Source organism: Canis aureus, chromosome 32 (assembly GCF_053574225.1).
Source record: "Canis aureus isolate CA01 chromosome 32, VMU_Caureus_v.1.0, whole genome shotgun sequence".
Lineage (NCBI taxonomy): Eukaryota > Metazoa > Chordata > Mammalia > Carnivora > Canidae > Canis > Canis aureus.
In genome coordinates, this window is record NC_135642.1 from 33,258,166 (window position 1) to 33,282,254 (window position 24,089).

General features: G+C 47.2%; 1 protein-coding gene across 6 annotated transcripts in view; it reads right to left on the reverse strand.

Moving 5' to 3' along the window:
- Positions 1-24,089, reverse strand: part of DAPK2 (death associated protein kinase 2) — a 125,278-nt gene that overhangs the window by 40,320 nt on the left and 60,869 nt on the right. For 4 of the 6 annotated variants that reach the window (XM_077881402.1, XM_077881399.1, XM_077881397.1 and 1 more), the window contains exons 3-4: positions 13,234-13,455; positions 3,688-3,826 (exon numbers count right to left, since the gene is read on the reverse strand). In XM_077881402.1, coding sequence (XP_077737528.1) covers positions 3,688-3,826; positions 13,234-13,455 — 361 coding nt within the window. Of the gene's footprint in view, positions 1-3,687; positions 3,827-13,233; positions 13,456-19,990; positions 20,121-24,089 lie in introns of those variants that run through there. The other 2 variants (XM_077881401.1, XM_077881403.1) reach the window with 2 other exon arrangements.

Sequence of the window (24,089 nt, forward strand, 5' to 3'; positions counted from 1 at the left end):
TGTATGAAAAGCCTGAACGCCATGCTGACAATGGGTTCGTTTATCCTACAGATGACAAGGACCCATCCTAGATATCTGGGCTGCAGCATACCACGATCTGTTTTACCAAGATTGCTTATTATACATTAATTTGTCCATTTATCTGCCCTATGCCACAAGCTAGGAGCATGTCAAAGGCAGGGATGGGGGGGGCACATGGGTGGCTCAGTTGGTGAAGTGTCTGCCTTTGGCTCGGGTCATGATCCTGGGGTCCTGGGGTGGAGCCCTGCATTGGCTCCCTGCTCAGCTGGGGGCCTGCTTCTCCCTCTCCTCTGCCTGCTGTGTGCTCTCACTCTTGCTCTCTCTCTCTGTCAAATAAATGAATAAAATCTTAAAAAAAAAAAAAAAAAAAAGCAGGGACAGGGCCTCACCTCTCTAGCAGAGTGACTGAACATAGGAAGAGCTTAACAGGTAGTGTCCCAGGAGAAGTCGTTCATATTCAGAGGCAGGTGAGCGCTGCCCCTCCTCCATCACCTGCTCCTTCAAGCTGGAAGATGAGCATGGAGAACAGGTAGGGGCATGGAGACAACAGGGTGGCTGTGTCCCTGGGACAGCAAGGCTAGCCTGACTCACTTGGTGATGGGTAGCAGAATACAAGAATTGAGGAAAGCAGAGGCACCTCATAGAGAATGAAAATCGGGAAGAAAAAATATATTCATGTAAAATGATTTTTATATGGTGGGAAACATGGAACCAAGAACTCCTCCCACCCCAAGCTACCAGCTGGACTTTCTATATCATCCCCTCCAGCTGGTGGAAAGTTCCAGCCAGGGGCATGCATATCCACATTCTGGCTCCAGGAAGTATCTACCCAATCATGAGGTAATGCAGCTACTCATCACTTCCTGAAGTTGCTCAGCAGGGCCTGGGCCAAGAGACCACAGATGGGTGGGCAGGCAGAGGTCAGAAGGCTCAGAGTCTGCACAACTCTAAGGATAGGAGGACAAGATGGGGGTTAGCAGCATCCTCCCCCTACACACATCTGGGGAAAACCCAGACTATCTCCAGGTCGTGGAAAGCAACCAGACTGAGCCCAGGAGCCGGACATGCCCCAGCAGCAAGCAATCTCAGCTCTCTGCTGGGCAACTGAGAACTGCACTAGCAGGACTGTTATCCTAGTCTAATGGGCCCAAAATACTGTAACAAGAGTTGTGTTTGCTTTTCCTCTATTCTGGGAGGGGAAATAACAATAGCAGGTACTATCACAGAGCACTATCTGGTATTTGGCATGTAATGCTGCTTCTCTTTAACCAAGTAGCTATTATTATTTGCATTAAAGTTGAAAGGCTGAGGTTCATTTGTATCCTGGGATATAGCAGGATGAAGATCAAACCTCGACGTGGCCACCTCCAAGCCAGCATTCCCCACAACCACAGTGGCCATACAAGCAAACTAAACAGCATGAACCTGCTGCCATCATAGCATCTATGGGATTACAACTCCTCCTACCTCTACCAGACTTCGTAGAGAAAAGACAAAGGAGACTATTTTGAAGCCAGTCTCCTGGAGCCAGTAAAGACACAGAAAATGACAAGTTAACTTTCAATTGTACTGTCAGGAAGGAGACACAAGTGCAATCCAGGTAGACCACTTTCTGCTTGGTGCACTACCACTCCGAGGTCCAAAGGTCAGCTCAGGCCACCTCCTCCTCAATGACTCCCAAGTTTTACCCCTGATTCCTGTGTGAAATGCTACAAGGTGTCTTCTGTTGGAGGAATTCAAAATACTGTGACAATCAGCATAAGGAGGAAGGACCTCTCTGAGGGGAATCACAGCAAGTCACCCCATGGGGCAGAGTAAGAGCTGGGGCGGGGTCCATGGCAAGAACTGAGCCTACATTGGGATGCCTGGGTGGCTCAGTGGTTGTGCGTCTGCCTTTGGCTCAGGGCGTGATCCTGGAGTCCCAGGATCAAATCTCACATCAGGCTCCCCACAGGGAGCCTGCTTCTCCCTCTGTTTCTCCCTCTGCCTATGTCTCTGCCTCTCTCTCTGTCTCTCATCAATAAATAAATAAAATATTTTTTTAAAAAAAGAACTGAGCCCACTGCCTGATGCCTTTGCTGTAAGACCACGGGCATGCCATGCCCTCTCTGGGCTGGTGCCCCCAAGTCATAACTTGGCTGTCATCTTGGACTCTGCCCTCTTCCTCATCCTTCACCACTAATTAGGCACCTAATCAAAACCTCAGATCAACCCTGTAGTAGATCCTCAATCTGTCCCCTCTTTAGTTTGGCACTTTCCATGTCTCATCCTCATTACTGCACTGGCCTCCCAGCTGGGCCCCAGCCTCCAGGTGTCCCCGCTCTATCCATCCTTCCAGCCAGAAGGATCCTTCTGAAACACACATCTGCTTGCCTCACCTCCCTGATCACTTGACATGCCCCCCCCCCCAACACACACACCCAGCCCTTATCCCTTAGGGTAAAGTTCAACCTCTTTGGTTTAGCTCTCACGCCCTTGTATCTGCCTTCTGCTCTCCTCCTGGCTTGCTCTCCAGCCATTCAGAACATTGCCACTTTGCCTGTACTTCCCTGAATACATTGTGCAATTTTGGGACCATGTACACTGCTAGCCTCTGTCCCTTAGAAGATCCTTCCCCTTTGATAACTTCTACCAGTCGTTTGAAACTCAACTCAAAGATCATCTCTTCCAGGAAGCCCTCTCAGATACTGCAGTCTGACTTAGATGCCCCCTCCTCTGAGCTCCCCAGCTCCCCTATACTTCCTTCTACTGCAGCACTTAGAGTTGTTGATCATTCTTTTCTGTCCCCTGTGTTAGGTTTCCTAGAAAAGAGGAACTGAGCCCAGACAGAGCCTCAGTTGATTTTTGTATCTGTAGTGATACCTGGCACAATGCTTGAAACACAACAGGAATTTCTAGATAGAAAAATGTGTGGGTCTTCACCCCAATAAATAGGTCCCTCCGATCACCAGTTAGAGGATCTTTATACTTCGGGTATCTGGAAAGGCTCATCAGTCTACTAAACTGAGCTCAGTTACCATGGGAACTTATCCTTCCACTTTGACCACACTCTTGCTTTATGAGGTCCTACGTGGTCACAGTGAACTTTCTTGACACTGAATACCAGTTACCACAAATGATCAGTGGCCCTTAGAAGCAGTTTTGTGGCCACAGTAGGGGATGGGAACAGAGAGGACAGCCAGCGGTTCCTGCGATCCAAGACTGATGACCTCTGGGCCAGGGGTGCCAGAGGCTGTGTGGGGCCTGGAGAGCCAGCCAACCTCAGCAGTCCTCACCCCAACACTTCCACTTCTGCCCCCTGACAAGTTAGTTCTTGGTTACTGAAGAGTCCAGTCTTGTGAAATGTGTTTGGTTTCAAGTTTCCTGTCACTGGTCTACTATTTAAAAATTACACCCCACCTGCTGCCTGAAAGAGATAAGGTATCTGTGGTCTGAGTGAGAAGCTTCTTGCAGTCAGCTCCTGTGTGAAGAAAGCCTGATGTGTGAAATGAAACTGAGGAGAGGGATGCTTTCTGTGGCCTCATTTCTTTCCCAGGAGCTCAGAGTTTTCCATGGCAAGACAAGGGAAGACGGCCAAATGGGCACCGAGCCCTTCCTGGCAGCGATGTCAGAAGGGATTGGTCCAGTCTTCCTAAAATGATTCTTCTCCCTCATTCCTTCACTGACCTTGAGATCAAAGTGAGCAATTTTCTTGGCATGAAGGTAGTTCACCCCGTCCAGGATCTGCTTGATGAAGCTGGTGGCCTCCTCCTCACTCAGAGACTCCTTCTGGGCCAGGAAGTCGAAGAGCTCTCCTCCTGACACCCTGCAAGACACCAGTGTGGGGTGGGGGCCAGGCACCGTCAGCTCCGTGTGTTAGGAGGCCAGGAGGCCAGGTCATGGGTGGCAGCTCCTGAACCTGATCCCCCACCATCTGGGCATATGGCAGGATATCCTTCCCCATCTCTGGGGGCCCCTGTCCAGTCAGCACCAGGAACCGACTTTGCCACTGATCTCGGACAACTCACTCCCCAACTCCCCCCCTCACCCCACCCCCGTTCCCAGGCAGATCTTAGTTTCCCTACCTGCAAAATGAACAGATTGAGTAAAATGGCTCCTAAAGCCCTTTCATTTTACAAAAGATGGCCTTCCAAGCTCAAGAGAATCTAGGCATGGATTCTAGACCCATCTAAAAAACCTGAAAATGCTACTTTTGTCCTCACACTTCACACTTAAACCTTATGGTAGATATGGCAGGAATAGAGGCCCACAGAGCAAAAAACCACCTCCCCTGTAAATACTAGTTTACATTTGTAACTGAATTAGGGATCTGGGATTGCCAGATAAAATAGGGGATTTTTATTTGCTGAATCTGGCAACCTTACTGGGCTTGTTTGTCCTCTGATGGACACTAGGGTATCCCGCCAGGATGTGCTTCTTTGGGGCTGAGATAGAGCCAAGGGTCATCCCAGGGAAAGACATTGGGAAGGGATGTGGGCCAGGAGGTTCCAAGAACTTAGGATCACCTGGAGAACTTGTTTAAAATGCAGATCCCAGGTCCTACCACAGACCCTAACCAATTAGATTCTCTAACCCCCAAACCTTGGAACCTATAATTTTACAACAATAACATAATACTAGTAATTCATACCATTGAATATTTACTCTGTGCATTATGTGTGCCTTAGGCACATTATCTCATTTAACCATTGCAATACCTTATAAGCTAAGTACTAGCATTTTCCTATCTCACAGTTGAAAAAACAGAGGCTCACGGACACCTAGGTGGCTCAGTGGTTGAGTGTTTGCCTTTGGCTCACGTGATCCTGGGGTTTGGGGACTGACTCTCACATTGGGTTCCCTGCAGGAGACCTGCTCTTCCCTCTGCTTATGTCTCTGCCTATCTCTCATGAATAAATAAATGAATAAGAAAGAAAGAAAAAAAGAGAAAGAAAGAGAAAGAAAGAAAGAAAGAAAGAAAGAAAGAGAAGAGAAGAGAAGGAAGAGAAGAGAAGAGAAGAGAAGAGAAGAGAAGAGAAGAGAAGAGAAGAGAAGAGAAAAAGAAAAAAAAAGACAACCCAGAGGCTCAGTGAGGTTAACTGACTTGCCCAAGGTCATGGAGCTAGTAAGTGGCAGTCAGGATTCAAATCCAGGCAGAATGACTTTCAACCACTATATCAGACTGAGTGTCCTCAGATGATTCTTTATATGGCCAGAATGGCTTCTGTCCCAGTTTGGGGAATCACTCATTCCCTGCCACCTAGTTCATTCTAAACAAAGAGCACTGAAATTTCCTTTTCTCCTTTCTTTAAAAATATCCAAAAGCACCCATGGACCCACTAATCAATCCCAGCACCATGAAAAACACAACAACTGGACATGATGGGATACAACAGGAAAATATACAGCAACACCTATGAGGTATTTCATACCTACATCTGCTGAAGCCTCTTCAGTGCTATCCAACAGAATTTTCTGTAGTGATGGAAATGTCCGCTAGGAACATTCTCCAATATAGTAGTCAATAGTCACACATGGCTACTAAGCATCTGAAATATGGCTAATGCAACCCAGGAACTGAATTTAAATTTTTATTTCATTTGAAGTCATTTTAGTTCAAAAACTGAAGTGGTGTAAAAAGTTTTCCTGTAAACACAACTTTATTGTTTTGATAGGATTGTATTTCATGCTAACCATTACATTGAGAATGAAGTCAATGTGCTGTAAGTGTAAAATACACACTGGGCAGGACACCTGGGTGGCTCAGTGGTTGAGTGTCTGCCTTTGGCTCAGGTCATGATCTTGGGGTCCTGGGATCAAGTCCCACATCAGGCTCCCCACAGGGAGCCTGTTTCTCCCTCTGCTTCTCCCTCTGCCTATGTCTCTGCCTCTCTGTGTGTCTCTCATGAATAAATAAACAAAATCTTTAAAAAATGCACACTGGGCTTTGAAGATGGAATATGGAAAAAAGAATGTAAAATGTCTCATTAATGATTTTTTATCGATTACATGTTAAAATGATAATATTTTGTATATATTGGATTAAATAAAAAATATTACAAAATTGATTTACCTCTTTCTTTTTACTTCTTATTCACTGTGGCTACTAGAAAATGTAAAATCACATATGTGGTTCATATTATATTTCTATTGAACAGAGCCAATATGGAGAGTATCTCATTTAGATCTATTAGTTTAGAGGAAATAAGAGACATAGAGGAACAAGTTAACTAACAAGCATGAGGAAGGAATAAGCCAAATCCAGGCTGTGAGACAATCAATGGAACAAATGACCTAGTTTTTCCAACAAATCAATGGCACCAAAGAAGAAGGGGAAGGAGAACTGCTATAGGAAATGAGATAGAAGAGGCCAAAGAACCAGATGCAGTATGTAGACCTCATTTGGAAGCTAATTCAAATAAAACAACCATAAGAAGGTATCTCTGGGTCTATCAGAAAAACATATGGACTGGAGTGGACACACCCTCGGTGGTCCCGAGGCCTTGGCTGGATATTTCCGCCAGGTGTAATACATACACAATGGGCATGTTTTTAAAAACTGTCATCAGTTAGAGATGCACACTACAGTATTTATGTGTAAAGTGACAGGATATCTGAGATTTGCTCTAAAATATTCCAGCAAACAAACAGTTGGAGTGGGGGCAGGTGTGGGCATAGGAATTTTACATAAAACAAGACTGGCAAAATGGTAATCATTTGAAGCTGGGTGATGGGCATATGAGGGTTCCTTATGTTATTCTTTCTACTTCTGTATATATTCCATCATAATAAGAAATTACCAGTAAATTTCCATGGGGGCAGGGGGAGACTCCACAATCTCCCTCAGCCGCCCTCCCTCATAATGACCATCATCACCTGGCAGTTCTTCCATAACAGATGAGGAAACCAAGGCCCACAGGAGGGGAAGTGGCCATGCAAGATCTCCGAGTAGGGGGGTGTGCAGTGAAGGACATGTCCAGGCCCTGGTCACAGTCCAACATTGTCTTCTCAGGTGAATGTGTAGACTGGAGATGAGCTGCACTAACTCTGTCAGGGACTGGGGGTCATGAGAATGTCTACGTGCTCACCTCGTTCCGAAGAGCAAATGAGTCGGTGCAATAAGGAAGGCACTCAGCCCAGTGACCCAGCACAGGCCAGCACTCCACCAGCAGGGGCTCCTGCCATGATGTTATTGTTTGTCACATGTGGTTAGTGTGGGCTGACACAGTGGGAGAAGGTGCTGGGAATGCAGTGAGGCTTGGGGAGGGTCTGGATGGAGGCAGCAAGGAAAACAGCGCCAGCAAAGGCACAGGGATGAGGAGGAGCACAAGGTGTGTCTGTGGCAGTAAGTCCCTGTGCGGTGGCCGGCCTCAGGGCTGAGGTGCACACCTGCCAGCATGCTGGTTCTGTCACTGACTAGCGCAACACTCTCCACCTCAGTCATCAGTCATCTGCCAAATAGGTTAAAAATGTCTACCTGTGGCAGACAGATGCATGTCAGAAGCCTCTGTTCCCGCTGGGGTGTGAGTTTCTCAAGGGCAGGAGCCATGAATCAGGTCCTCATCTTTATGTCTAGTGTCTACCACATAATAGACGCTGAGTAACTATTTAGAGAAGGTGGGGGACGTGGCAAATGGGTGAAGAGAGAGCGAAGTGAGGTGGCGCCTGTGAACATGCCATCCGTTAGCGCCTCGCTGTCCCCTACTCAGTCAGCTGGGTGCAGCCTGCAGTGGCTGCCTTGGTGTTTGAGATGAGGCTGGGGCACTACTTTTCCATGTGTCTCATGGGTGAAGTCATCTTCCCCCTGAGCAGGTGCTAGAAACTAGAGCCCCCTCTCAGCTGCTGAAGGAGTAACCCTGAGTTTGCTCTGTGGGCCTTGATCAAAGGGCCAGACGGTGGTGGTCCCAATCCTTCCCTGACACAGACCCAAACTTCCCCTTGGGGCGCTGCACGTGAGAGTTCCAGGACCTGGCTTTTCTTCTTGCAAAACAGGAATGAGGATGGGGAACCTCAGTGGCTCAGTTGGTTAAGTGTCCAGCTTGATTTCTCCTCAGGTCAGGATCTCGGGGTGGTAGGATTGAACCCTGCATTGGGCTCTGAACTCAGCAGGGAGCCTGCTTCTCTCTCTCCCTCTGTCCCTCCCCCTGCTCATGCGTGCTCTTTCTTTCTCTCAAATAACTAAACACATCTTTTTTTAAAAAAGAGTTTAAAAAAAATAGGAATGAGGAGAAAACCGAGCCTATTGCCCCCTGGGAAGGTGGGGGGGCGGTTCTTGCTGTAGATTTGGACAAGTGCTAGGAGACCCTTGATAAAGTCCTGGAAGTAAATGTCACACACCATATCATTGTTAGGCGTGACAGTGCTAGAAGGGCATTCGATTCCAAGTTTATTCTACATTTGTCACCTGTGCACTGTGCTTCCCCAAGCATTCTCTCACTCAAGACTCCTATCTACCCCAGTGGGTGGATGGAACTTCTGTTCTGATTTTCCAGATGAGAAACTGAGGCCCCCTAGAGAGCAAGTGACTTGCCCAAGGTCACACAGTAAGTCATAGAACCAGGATTTGGAGCCAGATCTTCTCAGCCCCCATCCACCATGTGTATTTCTCCCCGCTGTGTCCACATTATAAAGGCCAAGTTGGTGTGAAAAGGAAAAGCTCAAAGCCACCCCGAGCATTGCGCAGTCCTCTGACATCCCTGTTCAGCCACATTCAAGCCCTCATCACACCACACTATTGTTACCTGTCCTTCTCTCTCCCTAGCTAGGTTATCTTTGCTTCCACAGCACCTTGTGTAACAAAGGCATTCAATAGAAGGTAGGCGGATAAAGGAACAAAGGGAGAAAAGCATTAAAAATATCAGCATAATATAGAATAGTCTGTATCATAGAGAAATGACGCCTTGGCATCTGCAAGGGAACTGTCTGGAGTCTGGTGCAAATGTTTAAATCCCCACCCCCACCTCCCCACCCCGCCCCCTCTGCAACACAGAACCCTGCCTGGCCCTTGTTTCCTGTACTTCCTGCTGGGTCCTGTTAGGTTGTGGCCTCAGGCACATCCTACCCTTCCTACCTTAAATAGAAGGCTACATAAGTATTAAAGAATCTCATGAGATTCTAATACATCTGGATGTGTCCTGTCACTCAAAGACACTGACATGAAGGCCCAGGCTGGGTGAGGACTTTGGGAGGCAATAATCAGCCACTCTGTTTGAAGGCGTGATCTGGGCAGGAGAGTGGGTAAGACATGGTCTCCTCTGGATAAAGAAGGGAATAATAGCTACAGTGGTCCTCAGAATCTCCCCCAGAGCCCTGGAAAGGGGGGAGGCTGATGGGCCCACAAGGGTAAATGTCCAAGTCTGGACATCCAGGCTGGGGACACCCACATAGCTCTCCTCAAGGTTTTGTTCATTTTTCTCCCCCATAGTTTTTCCCCAGGATTTCTCAGCCCCAAAGCCTCTTCCCTGGAGCACCCTGTTTCCTCCCAAATTTCTCTCCTCTCATATCCCAAACCTCTTCAGCTTAAAGGTCAAAAGCAAATTCTAAGAGTTGGAGCCTCTTCTGCTCTCCTCTCAGCATCCCCAGGACCAGTCCCCTTCCTGCTAAGCTGATCTTCCTCCTCCCCGGTTGCTCTGCCTGCTGGAAACGCTTTTCAGACTCACTGTGCACCCATACTGAAACGATCTGCGTAGGCAGTGATTTGGGAAGGATCCTGCTGGAGCTGCTCGGGCCCAGGGAGCTGCACTCAATCTGGGGTGCTAGGAAGCCCTGCTGATCCCTTGGGGCATCCTGCCAGGCCATTCTGTGGTATATGCAATTGCCTGGGGATTGCTTCCCATTATCCTGGAGTCCAGGAGGCCCCAGGGCCATCAGGAGCCTGGATGGGAGGCCTGTCCAACCCTTCCGGGGCTAACTTAACATTTTTCAGAGCAAGCTCCACATATGACATGAGTTGATGTACTGAGACTTTGAAAATATTCTTTATGCTATACAGAAGTCAACTTATATGGAAAAACCAAATCCTTTCCATCCTTGCCTTCAACAGCCCTGACCAGAGGCAGCTGCCACTAAGGTCATGGATGGAGTAACAATAGCTAAAGGGGGCTTAAGCAAGAGCATGCCCTGCACCAGACAACAGTTGCTGAGAGGAGCAGTGGGATTGGGGTGAACCCATCCACAAAACCTGCAATTTCAACTGAATAGGCAGGCACCAATACTCATGCTTAAGCATTGGGCAGACCCATTAACCTATTAGGGCACCATGAAAACTGGGGGCCCAAAGGCTGCTGATCAGCCTAATAGGGATCACCAAGTTCAAACACAGAAACCCATGAAAAGCCCTTCTCTCTCAGGAGTCCTCCCTCTTGGGGAGGACCCTCCTGGCACATATGGCTTCAGTACAGCCTTAGCAGTCACTAGTATTGCATAGACAAGCACCTTGAGAGCAATGAGACAGCTTTAAAGAAAAGGAGACAAAGAAACTATGAATAGATAGAACCGAACAAGCATGGCAGCTCATGCAAGTCACACTGGTGGCATGGATGGTGACAGCTCACTAGTAGAGGGCACGTAACTGTTGCTGACCATGGGCCTTGCCGGGAGGAACAGGAACATCTCAAGACCATCCCAGATCCTGACCCCTAGGGTTTACAAACAGGGAGAAGCAGGCAATTTCCCCAGCAATTAAAGAACAAAATTCTTTAATTTTATCAAAATAAAAATGACAACAAAGAATCATTTTATGACTATAAAGGTCAATAAATACTGAATCTTACTTTAAAACAAATGACCCAGAGGGACGCCTGGGTGGCTCAGTGGTTGAGCATCTGCCTTCAGCTCAGGTTGTGATCCTGGGGTCCTGGGATTAAGTCCTGCATCAGGCTCCCCACAGGGAGCCCGCTTTTCCCTCTGTCTATGTCTCTGCCCCTCTCTTTGTGTCTCTCATGAATAAATAAATCAAATCTTAAAAAAAAAAAAAAATGACCCAGGGCTGACAACACTACAGGCAAATAGGAATGTTCCTATGTTATAGGTCATACTGGTTGATTAACACCGTCCCATGAAAGTGAGGCTGTCAAGAAGATACCTACAAATGTCAGCCTAGTCATCCCCTTCCTGGGAATTGATCTGAAAGGATCAATTCAAAAGAAAGTGGGATATTATGGGAAGAAATTTGTTTTATGGCAATAAATTTGTAATGGTTTAAAAGCTGGGAAAAAAACCCAAATGCCCAACAATAGGGATATATGAGTACGCAATTCAATGAAACATGACATCCTCAGTTAAAAGAAAAAAAATTTTTGGTGATATTATGCTGAGGGAAAAAATAGAGCAAGAAATTGTACAAGTACAATGATTGTATACAAATAGATAAAGACTGAGAGGAACCACAGAAAAACATAAATAGCTATGTTTGGGTGGTAGGATTATGAATGTAATTTCTTTTCAGTTGCTGGGAAGTTTTTTAAAGCAGTGGCCTCACCTTCCCAGTGGAGGTGGGCTTGTCACTCTGCTGGGAACCAGAGTGCATGGTTCCCTGAGCCCTGCCGCATGCCACACCTTGGGCTGTCCACGTGCCTGAACACACCTGTGGGACGCCCCCAGGCTTGCTGAGTCAGGCAGCAGCATACGCCAACTAGTCCAACTGGCTGGGAGGTTCATGGGAGAGACATGAAGGATGCTGGAGTAAGAAAGGAATAGCACAGGCAACCCTATGAATTTAAACAGTGAGATGGATAATTTAAGCATCAAATGCAAGAGTATGCAAATGGCCATCTGCTACATAAATCTATATCCTGGTAATACAAGGGCTTAGCTCTCAAATTAGAATTCTTTCAAAAGTCAGGTGGTCCACCCAACCTGTAGGCAGGTTAAGGATAGCTGCCACATTTATAGATGAGAGCTGAAGCTCAAAGGAGGGAGGGGACTTGCCCGAGGTCACAAAGTCAGGGATTACCAAAGCAAATTCCACCAGTCCTCTGTTAACTGGCAGATGCATACATGTCTATGAGGCTCAGAACATTCCCAACACCAGTCTCTTTTTTTTATATTTTTAAGATTTTGTTCATTTATTTGAGAGAGGGGGAGGTGAGAGAGAGCATGAGGAGGGGGGAAGGAGAAGCAGACTCCCCTCTGAGCAGGGAGGCCCCATGCAGGACTCCGTCCCAGGACCCCAAGATCATGACCTGAGCCAAAGGCAGATGCTTAACTGACTGAGCCACCCAGGCACCACACCCCAACACCAGTCTTGCTGCTTGACTGAACACAGCCATTGTGACTTGTGCCACAGTCCAACTCAAACTCTGTTGCCTGCCAGAGCCCCATCTCCGCATTCCATGGAGACACCTCCAGGAGGGACACCAGGTTGCCAGTCCCCGGAGCCTTGGTATCACCAGACTGTGACATCTTCCCCAGCTAAGCCAGCATAAGGCCCTCCCAGCTCATGCTCATTGCTATAGATTCAAGTTCTGGCCCCACCTCTTCCTGGCTATAGGGTCTATAAGTGACCTGGCCTCTCAGTGTTCTTGTCTGCAAAATGAGCAGAATAAGAGTCTCTGTGAGAATGTTAGGAAGATTAAGTAAGGTAATAGAAGTGCTCAGTACAGTGAACACAGAGTAGCCCCTCCATGCTAGTAGGACACTTCCCTCGATAGTCTTTGGGAGGACTGAACAAGATAGCAAACACGAAGCATCTGACAAATGATTGGCTTACAGTAGGGCTTTCTAAATAATGGCTATTATTACGATAATGAAGGCATCAAACAGCATAAATGTGGGGAGGTTGGGGTTGGGGGTTCCCACGAAAGGGCTGGAGAAGGGCTTTGCAGAGCCTGGAAGATGTTTGTCCCTCTCCTCCTCATAGAGAAGACCGTTCCTGGACAGGCTTTCCTTCTCTCCTACCACCTTCTTACACCCCGCCCCCCACCATCCTCCCAGGTGCTCTCCAGCCAGGAAATGACCCCAGAGCCAGCACTGCTTCCCTTTTAATTCCCAGGGTCCAATAAAAGCCAGACGTAGACCTAGTCCTTTGTCCCTGTTGCTCAGCAAACCCACTGACCTTTGACCCAGGTTCAGAAAGAGGGGGTGGGGATAACCACGGGAAACCACCCACCGCTGACTTCACCTCCTCTGGACAGAACTTAGGACTGCTTGCTGCTGCCCTCTGGGGCCCGTGGCTGGAGCACCCACCACCCTACCTGTCCTCATGCCCACCATGGGTCCCGGGCACCCACTCACAGTTCAAGGATGAGCACCACGTCGGTGCGGTTCTCGAAGACATCGTGCAGTGTGATGACGTTCGGGTGAAGCACCTGCCGCAGGATGCTCACCTCCCGCTCGATCTCCTCCCGGCACACGCCCCGCCGGCTGGCCCGACTCTGACGCTTTTTGATGAACTTGGCCGCGTACTCCAGCCCCGTGCTCTTCTCTCGGCACTTCTTCACAATGGCAAACTGGCCGCTGTGGGGACACAGACCGGCACAGTCGGGGTGTTACTGTGTCCATGGAGGAAGTGACCCAGTTATCAGCCCCCAGGCCACACTAATTTAGAGTCATTCTGCGGGTAGGACAAGTCATGCCACCAGCCAGCATCCTCACCTGCCCATTAACCAGTGGCTGAGATGGGGCAGGTACTGAGCTTCCCTTTTGTTCATATGAACCCTTTCCTTTACTAGGAACGAATGTTAGTATTGTCATTCCCAGTGTACAGATGTGACCACTGAGGCCCTGAAAGGTTATTGATTTGATCAGGATAATACAGCCTCATCATTCCTAAATCTGTTAGATTAGAACCCAAGTTCAGTATCCACTAGATAAAATCACAATGTCCAAAGGCTTATACTATATAATGTAAAGACTAAAAAGGAAAAACACAAAGATCAGATTGGCATGGTCAAAATACTAACAGTTACTTGTTTGGGTGTGCCTTATCTGGATACAAGCATGAATTCATCCATTTATAATTATAATATCTCTATATTCTTATGTTGGTACCTTTGCTCCTAACCTCCTCCCAACAAATAAAATCTTAATGACCTGAGCAAAGCAGGTCCTCAGTTGGGTAACAGAGCAAATATGAGGGTGATGCATTTAATGTAAAGACAAGGCCAGAGGATATGCTGGCTGGGTTGGTGGGATACTGGCAGAGGCAGGGTGGGTAAAGGTAGCCTAACACTGTTAATAACCCTAAGTGGGAGTTCGTCATGGTGAGAGGGCTGATGGGACCACAGAGTTGTAAAGTGTTAGAAAACTGAGGCATAGAGGAGGTCAAGTGACAAGTGTGAAGTCATCACAGAGTTAATGGCCAAGCCAGGTGCCCAGCCCTGTCCACAAAGCCACTAAGTAGTTATAGAAGTCAAGACTCTGCTTAGTGCCCTTCAGGTCTGGGTCTGGAAATGCTTCACTGGGGACCAATACAACCACCATGAAATGGCGTCCATGCCAGTGACAGGTGTCCCTGAGCCAGCTGCTCTGAGTGCTCCAAGGATAGCCCAATCTACAGGGAAGGGCAGTAGCCTTCTGTTCACGATCTCAGTTTAGGTGGGCAGGGTGGGTGAGCAGCTCTAGGTCTCTGGAGACTGCCCCTTTTTGGGGTCCTCCCACTCTTCTTCCATCATTTTCCACAACTGCCCCACGTTTTCTCACCCACAATACCCACTGCTTAAGACAGATCACCGAAAATTTTCAGGTCCAGCTTAATAAGGGAGCAGCACACCCCACACACAGGATGTACTCTCTTAGTGGCTCTGGGGTAAGAGTTACACACAATGAAATTCTCCAGATATTTGCCTCAACCTCAGAAAATAGCATCACATCTGAACCACTCCATTCCTAGAATAATCCTCAGTGAGACAGCCTTCAAAATAAACCTAAGTGGAAAAAAAAAAGTCAAGTAGAGGAAGCAATGGATAGATATGCCAATACTTAAATAGCATTCTATGGCAACCACCTTAGAGATGTCACCCGACACATATTTCTGTATCTCTCCATGCTCTCATCCTCCATTCACTCAGTGCTGCCAACAGGTACAGAGGGAGCGCTGGGAAATGATAAGGTCCTGGGGACTGGGTTAGGATGGACAGAGATGGTTTTGTGGAACCAAACTTATACTACATTGCCTACCTACTCTAAAGTTTCAGCTATTTATGCCCTGAATATAGGCTCCTGGCTGTCTACACACCAGGGGCTGACACAGGTGGAGTGAAGCCAGGCCTCCCAAAGCCAGAGTGAATACATTCAGTGAGATCTCTAACATAGCTGGTCCCTTGGAACTACTTTGGGCCTCAGAGACATTGGGTCCCTTAGTGAGTGTCAGCAAACACCTGACATAGCTTCCAGTCCCAGGCAATTGTGAGTCTTAATGTCAGGATGGCCAGTTTTTTCTTTTCTCTGACATCTTAGGGGCCTGGCATCAGGAGGCCTAGGGGCACACAGGGCTCACACTCTTTCTAGCTGACTGATAGGGAAACCAAAGCTTAAGGATTTTAAGCTTTTTGTTTAAGCTTATAGAACACAGATGTGAAGGTGCAGGGTTTTTATAAAGCAGAGAGAAGTATTTTAAGTCACCTTGAGATACACTACCCCTCTCCCCACCTTGTCTTATGAGGGAAACGGAGACATTTTTTTATCACATGACTTAAAAATTCCTCAAAGTCTCAAAAAAGTAAATGAGTGTTTGCTTTTTCCTGGTTGAGTTTTCTCCTCTGAAAGCACCTTTAGCAATGCGAAGTCACTAAGAGTCAGTCCTAATATGCAGGTGACTTCCTCCTACCAAAAAGAGGTATTTTGAGAGTGGGTGAATAATGGAGCCAAATATCAAGCCACACCACTCCTCTCCCCTCTCTTCCTAGAGGAAGGATCCCTGCCCAACCTGCCCCAAGGAGCCTAATGGGAGCCCAAGGAGAGTGTAAGCTACTTATGGGTTTGCCCCTCTTGTTGGGCCATTACTGAGAAAAGGGGAGAAGATGTTCCATGAGGGCAGGGCCCAGGCCATGAGACTTTAGGAGCAAAAGCAGCCTTCCAGGAAAAGCAGGCCAGGACTCAGGGAACTCACACTGTCACCTGGGGCAAGTGGCTGCCTACTCTGAGCATCAGTTTTCTCATCCATAGAATGGGAATCATGACTCCCTACTAGGGAATCGTGATGACTGGAATATCTACTGTGCTGGGCCATGGTCAGCTCTAATGAATGATAGCTATTCTGTTACTAGTTTATTGCTCATATGAAGGCCAAGCAAGAGGCACCACAGAAGTCACTGATTTAAATGGTGTACAATATATGGCCGGGGAATCAGTGTCATTTTAAAAGTCCTCCTGATGATTCTAGTGCTCAGCCAGATATAGGAATAACATTGTTGTAAGCACTTAGCCAACTTAGCCCTTGGAGCAGTGGTTCTCAACTGGCTGTGCATCATAATCACCCAGGCAATTTAAAATCTGGCTGCCTGGGTCTCATCCCCAGAGATTCCAACCTCCTGAGTCTGGGTGGGCTGCAGTCTGGGAACTGAAATATTCAAAAACTTCCCAGGTGACTGATGTACAGCCAGGGCTGAGAAATACCAACTTACAACTGTCCTCTGATTCTCTCCATTTTAGAGATGAAGAAACTATACTTCTGTTACTCACTTTATTCCTTGTCCTTTTCAGCATTCATATACTGAACTGCCATTGAAGTGTGTCAAATCAAGACTGAAGATTACCCTAGGCTTTGGGGGTAACAAGAGGGGAAGTTTACATTCAGGCATGCTCTGGTCACTGTGCCCACAGTGAATGCAAAAATGAGAGCTGAAGTAGAAAAAAAATCAGAGCTGAGATGACTCTCTATTATGCACTGTTGATCCATAGATGGGCAGGTAAAAGCAGTGATGGTGATGTGCTCTCATCTGCCCATTAGGATGCTCCAAAGCCCGGGGTTCAGGTCACACAGTGCAGAAGCTGCCCAGCTAGGCTGTGGGGACAAAGGGTAGGCAGTGAGGGCCCCTCTAGGTTAGGAAAGAGCCACCCAGAGTGCCATCCAGAGAGGGAACAGAGAGGACCCACCCAATCTCTAATGAAAGTCATTGCCAATACTAAATCTAAATTATGGGAATGCTGAAACACTGACGCACATGTGCAAAGCATGCATATTCCAATCCTCCCTCCCTACCTCCCCACATTGCAAACAGTCAATACCCAACCCATGGTCTACTACAAAGGACTGGCTGGCGGTCAGGAGGCCCAATTCTTGGTCCTGCCATCAGAGCCTCACGGGCTGGCGCAAGGCCCTGCCTTTCTGGTTTGTGTTTCTCCACCTGCCACCTGAGGTCTCACCTCAGAAAGCTTCTGTCAGAAAGCTTCAAAAAGCTGGTGACAAACTGAACAGACATAAGGGCTTTCCCTTCATTCTCCATGTGGGTTCTAGGCAGAGCCCCACCTTGACCTGGAGCAGCCTGTTCAAATCCTTGGGCTTCAATCTCCTTCCCTGTCAAACAGAGGTGAGAACACCTGGCCTGGCCCCATGACAGGGGAAATCATAAATGATGCCTGAGAAAGGGTTTTCCCATCTAGCGCTATAGAAGGGAAGGAGGCATGGAGGGGCGGGGTGGAACTCTGCTCCTGAGGGTGTCTTGCAAAAGTCACGTAGCATGGTTTAGTGACAGATGGGCAATCCCTAGACACAAGTAAGCCTCCCTACTTCCGCCAGCACACTCTCCTGAGATGAAGTCAAGAGCACACCCCTCTTCTCAGGCACAAGGCTCAGCTCCTCACTCACCCCAAACCCCAGGAAGATGGAGCAGCCTGCACAGAGTGAGGCAGATGGGCCTCATTCAGAAACTCAGTAGTGCCCAAGGTGGCACCCCATGAGGGTGTCCTATTGTCTGCCCAGGAATCAAATAAAAAGGTGTAAACCTAGAAAGGTTTCTTGGTGCCAAAAACGGTGTTATGTCTCCAACACCAGCTCCTCAACTCTATGGAAGAGCCTGGCTCAGTCACCTCCAAAAAAGGAGGTGGTTTTTCACTGCCAAAAAAGAATAACCCGAACATAAACCAGATCTCACACCATTTAGATTTTGTATAGCACTGGGATACTACAACACTGATATCCAGCTTTTCTCTTTATAAGCTAATTGTCTATTTATTCTCTTTTTTAATATTTGCAGGTATCCTTCATAGTTCCATTTCACAGAAAAGAAAACAGAGGCCTAAGGAGGTGACTTGGTAGTTGGTCCAGTTAGCCGGCCCTGAGGTCAGGGCTAGGACACAAAACCACATCTACTGATTCTAGATTCAGTAGAGTACCAAACAGTGGGGAGAGGAGCCCACCCTAGAAAAGAGGAGTATTTTATCATTAATATTATTTAGAATTGCATATGGACAGTGAAAATAAAAGGCAGACTTATTTTTACTTGATTTTGTTGCTGGTGCTAATTTTCAAAAGAAAATGCACCCATCATGGCCTGCATGGAGGCGACCAAATCCTATCTTCCATGGTAAGCAGCAGCCAACCAGACTTGCTCTGACAACCACCAGGGGTGGGCTGCTAAAGGTGTTCTGTAAGGTTTAGGAATAGAGCAGACCTAACTCATTTCCTTTCTCAATCAACTTTAAAGTGTCCGTGACTTTAGTAACCCAACCCAAAGCCACCCGTTAATAAAGGTAAAGATCAAGCAAACCCAGGGATGAGATGCCATGTGAACCAAGTGATAGCAAATGGGAAGTGTTCCAAGGCACAGGGATGTGGAGACCAGGTTCCTCCTCCTGTTTGCCCCACACGGTCACTGTCGTTCCTCTTTCTACACTGCAGAACAATGAGCCACGAGTCCTCTGGAATTACCCTGCAAGTTTTCATGGCCACAGGGCAGGGAAAATACTTAGATGCTTCCAATCAAGGCCATCTCAAATGCAGCCCACCAGGTCGAGGAATGGGCCCTTCAGCTAACATGTCTCAAATGCATGGGCCATGGGGACTTTGGTTAAGCTTCCAACTCTTGAGTTTGGCTCAGGTCATGATCTCAGTGTTGTTAGACTGAGCCCTGAGTCAGGCACTGTGCTCAGCATACAGTCTGCTTGTGAAATCTGCTTGAGATTCTCTCTCTCCCACTGCCCTTCCCCCAGTGCACACACTCTCTCTCTTTCTCCCTCTCTCAAAATAAAGAAATAGAATCTTAAAAAATAAAAATTAAAAGACATGGGCCAGGAACATTTCAAATCTATAGTCTGTAGGAACCAGACCAGCCTGATCCCACAGGACTCACTCCTGATTCCATGGCAACAGCCTATCTGGGGATGGTGCCATGGAGCCCCCTCCTCACCCCTCTGCCAGCCCACCTTTGACTATGGAGCCTCTGTGGCTGACCCTGCCTCTTATCTCCCTCCCATGACCAATACATCCAAGCCCTAGTCAGGCCATTCCTAATTCCCATGAACAAGATCCTTCTCTTCATTGCCTTAGCACTGAGCCTGTTCTTATCTCCTACACCCCAGTCCAGGACTTAAGAGTCAAAAGACCCAGGTTCTACTTCCAGTTCTACCTTCAGTAAATCATATCCCTTGTGTGTAAGAGAGACATAAAAACATCGCAATCTCACTAGATTGTAATGAGAATGAAATGAGACACATGTATGAAAGTACTACGTGAAGTATAACTTCACCGTGGATGTAAATTATTTTTTCTTTCCATCTAGTAGGTCGCCACATCCGGATCCTGGTCCCCATTTTCCAGTCCCAGCATATTATTGAACTCGATTCAGCTGCCAATGAACCGTATCCCCAGAGCTCAGCTTAAAACCAGATAGTGCTGGGGAGGACCACAGTAGATGACAAGCAGGTCCCCGTTTGATGCCAGGATCCAGGAAGGCAGAGGACACCTAGGACACAGTTTCTCAAGGACAAGGCAAGAAATCAGATAGCCAGGAAGTCAAAATAGGGTGAAGAAATAGAAAGTTACCAGAAGTCAGAGCAGAAAGCAGGTCAGAATTCCAGGCCACAGAGATAAGGGTAAGGAGCAAGAATTTACCAAAAGCCAGGCAGGCAGCACATCAGGAGCTAGGTGGGCAAGCAAGGAGTGCGAGGCACACAGGAGCAGCATCCACGCCAGCCTGAGGTGAGTAGAGACTCAGAAGCAGACAGAAACATCAGCACCAGACCTGTAACACAAGAGTGCCCACAGCCGTTCATATGGCCTTTTCTCCCAGCTACTGAGCCAGACCTGCTGTCCAATGAACCCGTTTCTCCTCCCTGACCATGTTGCCAATAACTTCATAGTCTTCTCATGTCGGTTTTTAAATTTGAGGTGTGGAACCCTCTCTCCCATAAATCTTGCACAGAAGCCCAATATTGACAAAAGATAAAAAGCAGTGCTTCTTTTAGCGGAGGGGCCCTGGGAACCCACCCACTCAGAGCCCACCCCCTGATGGCTAATAGGCTTCATGGTACTCCAAGAGCTCCAGGAAAGACAATTTGAGAAGTACACTGTACAATGTGGCAACATGCTCTTTGCTGATCCCCAAAATAGTTTCAAACTGTAAATGGAAAGAGAGAGAGAGACAGAGAGAGAACACCTATGCTTCTCCAAATTAATGGGGCGCCTGGGTGGTTGAGTCGGCTAAGCATCTGCCTTTGACTCAGGTCATGATCTCCAGATCCTGGGATTGAGCCCCACATCAGGCTCCCTGCTCAGTGGGTGAGTCTGCTTCTCCTCCTCCATCTACTGTTCCCCTAGCTTGTGCTTGTGCTCTCCCCTCTCCCTCTCAAATAAAATCTTAAAAAAATTATTATCTAGCCTTTTAAGAAGTCACCCCCAGTAAGCCAAGCTCAGAGTCAACAGTAAGGAATACATGGAGGACAAGAATCAGGGACTACCAGTCTCCAGGGAGCTGAACCCTGACCTATGAATGGCCCCATCCACAGAGTCACAGGTGTCTGCTCCTGCTGGCCTATGGCAGTTGCACTCACAGGTTAGCTCACTTGATTCTCTGCCCCTGCAAAATAACTTCCTTCCTCTGACCTTTTTTTCTTCTTTCGTCAGAAAAAACTCCTAAAGCATAGAAAGGAAGGAATTGTTGAGCATAGCTAAGTTGGGCTGAGGTATGATTACTTTTGGATTCTATTTTTAAGCATAAGCACATTTTGATGCTGCTGTCAAGTGAACATGAGCCCACACGTCCAAGACCTGAATAAGTTAGGCCTGATTTAAGCTGGACTTGGCTCTATAGAGAATGGTTTTTGCTGAAAATACAGCTCAGTGTCTTCTGGTGTATCCTTAAGTCTAGAGTCTGGATCCTAGACATCGACATGATACAGGTTACATAATATAGTGTTGGGCATGGCGCCTTCCACCCACTCAACCTGCCTCTCTCCCCACCCACCCACTCCCTCCACCATCCACCTACGTGCCTGTTCACCAATCCATCCATTCACTAATTCATTCCTCCATTCCTCGTTTATTGATCTGTGTCCTAAGTGCTGTGAGCATGACGCACCCCACAACTTGAAGGGCTCACCATCAAATGGGGAGAGGAGACACACACTAATGGGAAAAGAAAGAGTACATGGGCATGTAAGAGATATTTGGCTCAGGGTCAGGTGAATGGGCAAACAGACAATGCTGCAGCAAGTTAGCAGAGAAAGACAAGTACAAGCTGACGGGGGCAGGGGGGGAGGTCAGTGGAAGCCTCATGGAGCTGGTGGAATTTGAACCAGGCCTGGAAGAAAAAGCTGGATTCAGACAGGCAAAAGGGAAACAGCTCAATAAAGAGAAGCAGAGAGTTATATACGAATACTTTATTCAGCAGAGGCCCCCATTACCACCTCTCTACCTCACTTCCTTGCTGACAAGTGGCCACTTTCTCAAGAAAATACATCAGAAAGCTACACTTGCCCCTTCCTCTCCTTTTTGTGGGGGCAGTGGGATGGGGGGAGCAAGTGGTTAGCCCACAGTAATGTTCTGTTGGGGTGGGCCCCTCTTCTCACTATCTAGTTCCTAGCAATCAGATGTACATTTGATCAGTGGAAGAACTTCAACAGAACTACCTAGCTCGAGCCTAGAAACCTCAGCCTGGGTGGCTCAGTGGTTGAGCGCCTGCCTTCGGCCAGGGCGTGATCCCAGAGTCCCGGAATCGAGTCCCGCATCAGGCTCCCTGCATGGAGCCAGCTTTTCTCTCTGCCTATGTCTCTGCCTCTCTCTCTCCCTCTGTGTGTGTGTGTGTGTGTGTGTCTCATGAGTAAATAAAAATATTTTTAAAAAAAACCAGATGAGATCTTAAACATGAGCTCATGGTGCAGAGCAAGACAGAACTGCAAAGGAAAACAGAACAGTCCATGATGGTTGAGGTTCTGCTATTCCTCTGGGGGTACAGGGCCATCCTCAGGAAATGGTGAGATGAGCAGTTTATCTTCTATAATCCCTCCCTCCCAACTTGCCCGACCCCCTCCCCTCCAGCACAGGCTATTTCCTGTCAACTTTTACCTCCTTGTGGCCCCCATTGCTCTGGGATCCTTTCTAGAACTCACGTAAAGTGACAAAGGATTCCAAAGGATTCACCTGACCTCACGCCAAAGCAACATATTCACATTTTAATAGCATCCTTGGCCAAGAGGGGCTTCAAGGTGGCAAATTGAGGCCCATACCGGGCAAGCTGAGAAATTCTTTGGAGATAAAATGGTCTCTCCACTTTCCTAAAATTCACATCAAATAGGTGGCTCTGCAGAGAACAGACTATGTATGTCTCTGTATGTAAATGTGAGTATATGAACAAGTCATGACCAATTATTTCTTCTTGATTTTCTTCTGTATCCCTAGATCTTAATATCCTAGGAATTCTTGTTGCAACTTCTTCATTGATACACTCAGTTGTTTGCCATCCTCTGTTTATCAGAATTTTTGTGAATTTTTCATCTCAAAGTTTGCTTCCTTGCCATTACTTGACGGTGTCCCAGATGACATCTCTCAAACACTCAGCTGTGAATGTGGGGAGATCACAAGGTTAGGAATCCTGGCTCTGTCACCAACTACCAACTTCTCTTCTCTCTTGGGGCCTCAGTTTCTTCATCTGAAAAATTAAGGGTTGGACCAGATGTCTTATTCACATCCCAGCTCAACCCCTTAGGATTGTCTGATGCAGGCCAGTATGTCACTATCTATCAGTTTGAGATACAGAGGGTGACTTCTGGGTTTTCCACTGCACAAGGCCCAGCTATAGGGTGAGGCTACTTAGACTTATCAGTCACATGTTAACCAACTACATTTCCAAACAAGGAGGGGGATTAGGGGCTTCTGGCAGGAAAGCAGATCTCAGGCACTCTCAGCAAGATACCCGTAGACCATCTTTATATCCAGCAAAATGCTGAACACACCAAAGGCCAAAGGTTATTTCTATAACAAATGACCTGGGCATTTACCTTAGCCCTTTACCACTAACCAGCCCCAAAGAGCCTGGAGAGTAAGAACTCTCACAGACCCCACTCAGCACTGAGCACACAGCAGGGAGGCAGCCAGTGCTTGCAGACAGCAAAATTTCTTCTCTTTTAAAAACTTTTTTTACTTAAATTCTATTTAGTTAATATAAACGGTGTTATTAGCTTTTGGGGTAGAACTTGGTGATTTATCAGTTGTATATAACACCCAGTGCTAAAAATATCAAATGCCCTCTTTAATGCCCATCACTCATTTAGCCCATCTTCCATCCACCTCCCCTCTAGCAACCAGGTTTGTTCCTATAGTTAAGATTCTTAGGTTTGCCTCTCCTCTGTTTTTATCTGATTTTATTTTTCCTTCCCTTCCCCTTTGCTCATCTGTTTTGTTTCTTAAATTCCACAAAGGAGTAAAATCATATGGTATTTGTCTTTCTCTGATTGACTCATTTCACTTAGCATAAGTGAAATACCCTCTAGTTCCATCCACATCATTGCAAATCACTATTTTTGATGGCTGAGTAATATTCCCTGGTAGAAATATACCCCATCTTCTTTTTCTGTTCATCTGTCAACAGACATCTAGGCTCCTTCCTTATTTTGGCTATTGTGGACATTGCTGCTATAAACATTGGGGTGCATATGCCCCTTCAAATCACTGTGTTTGTATCCTTTGGATAAATACCTAGTAGTGCAATTACTGG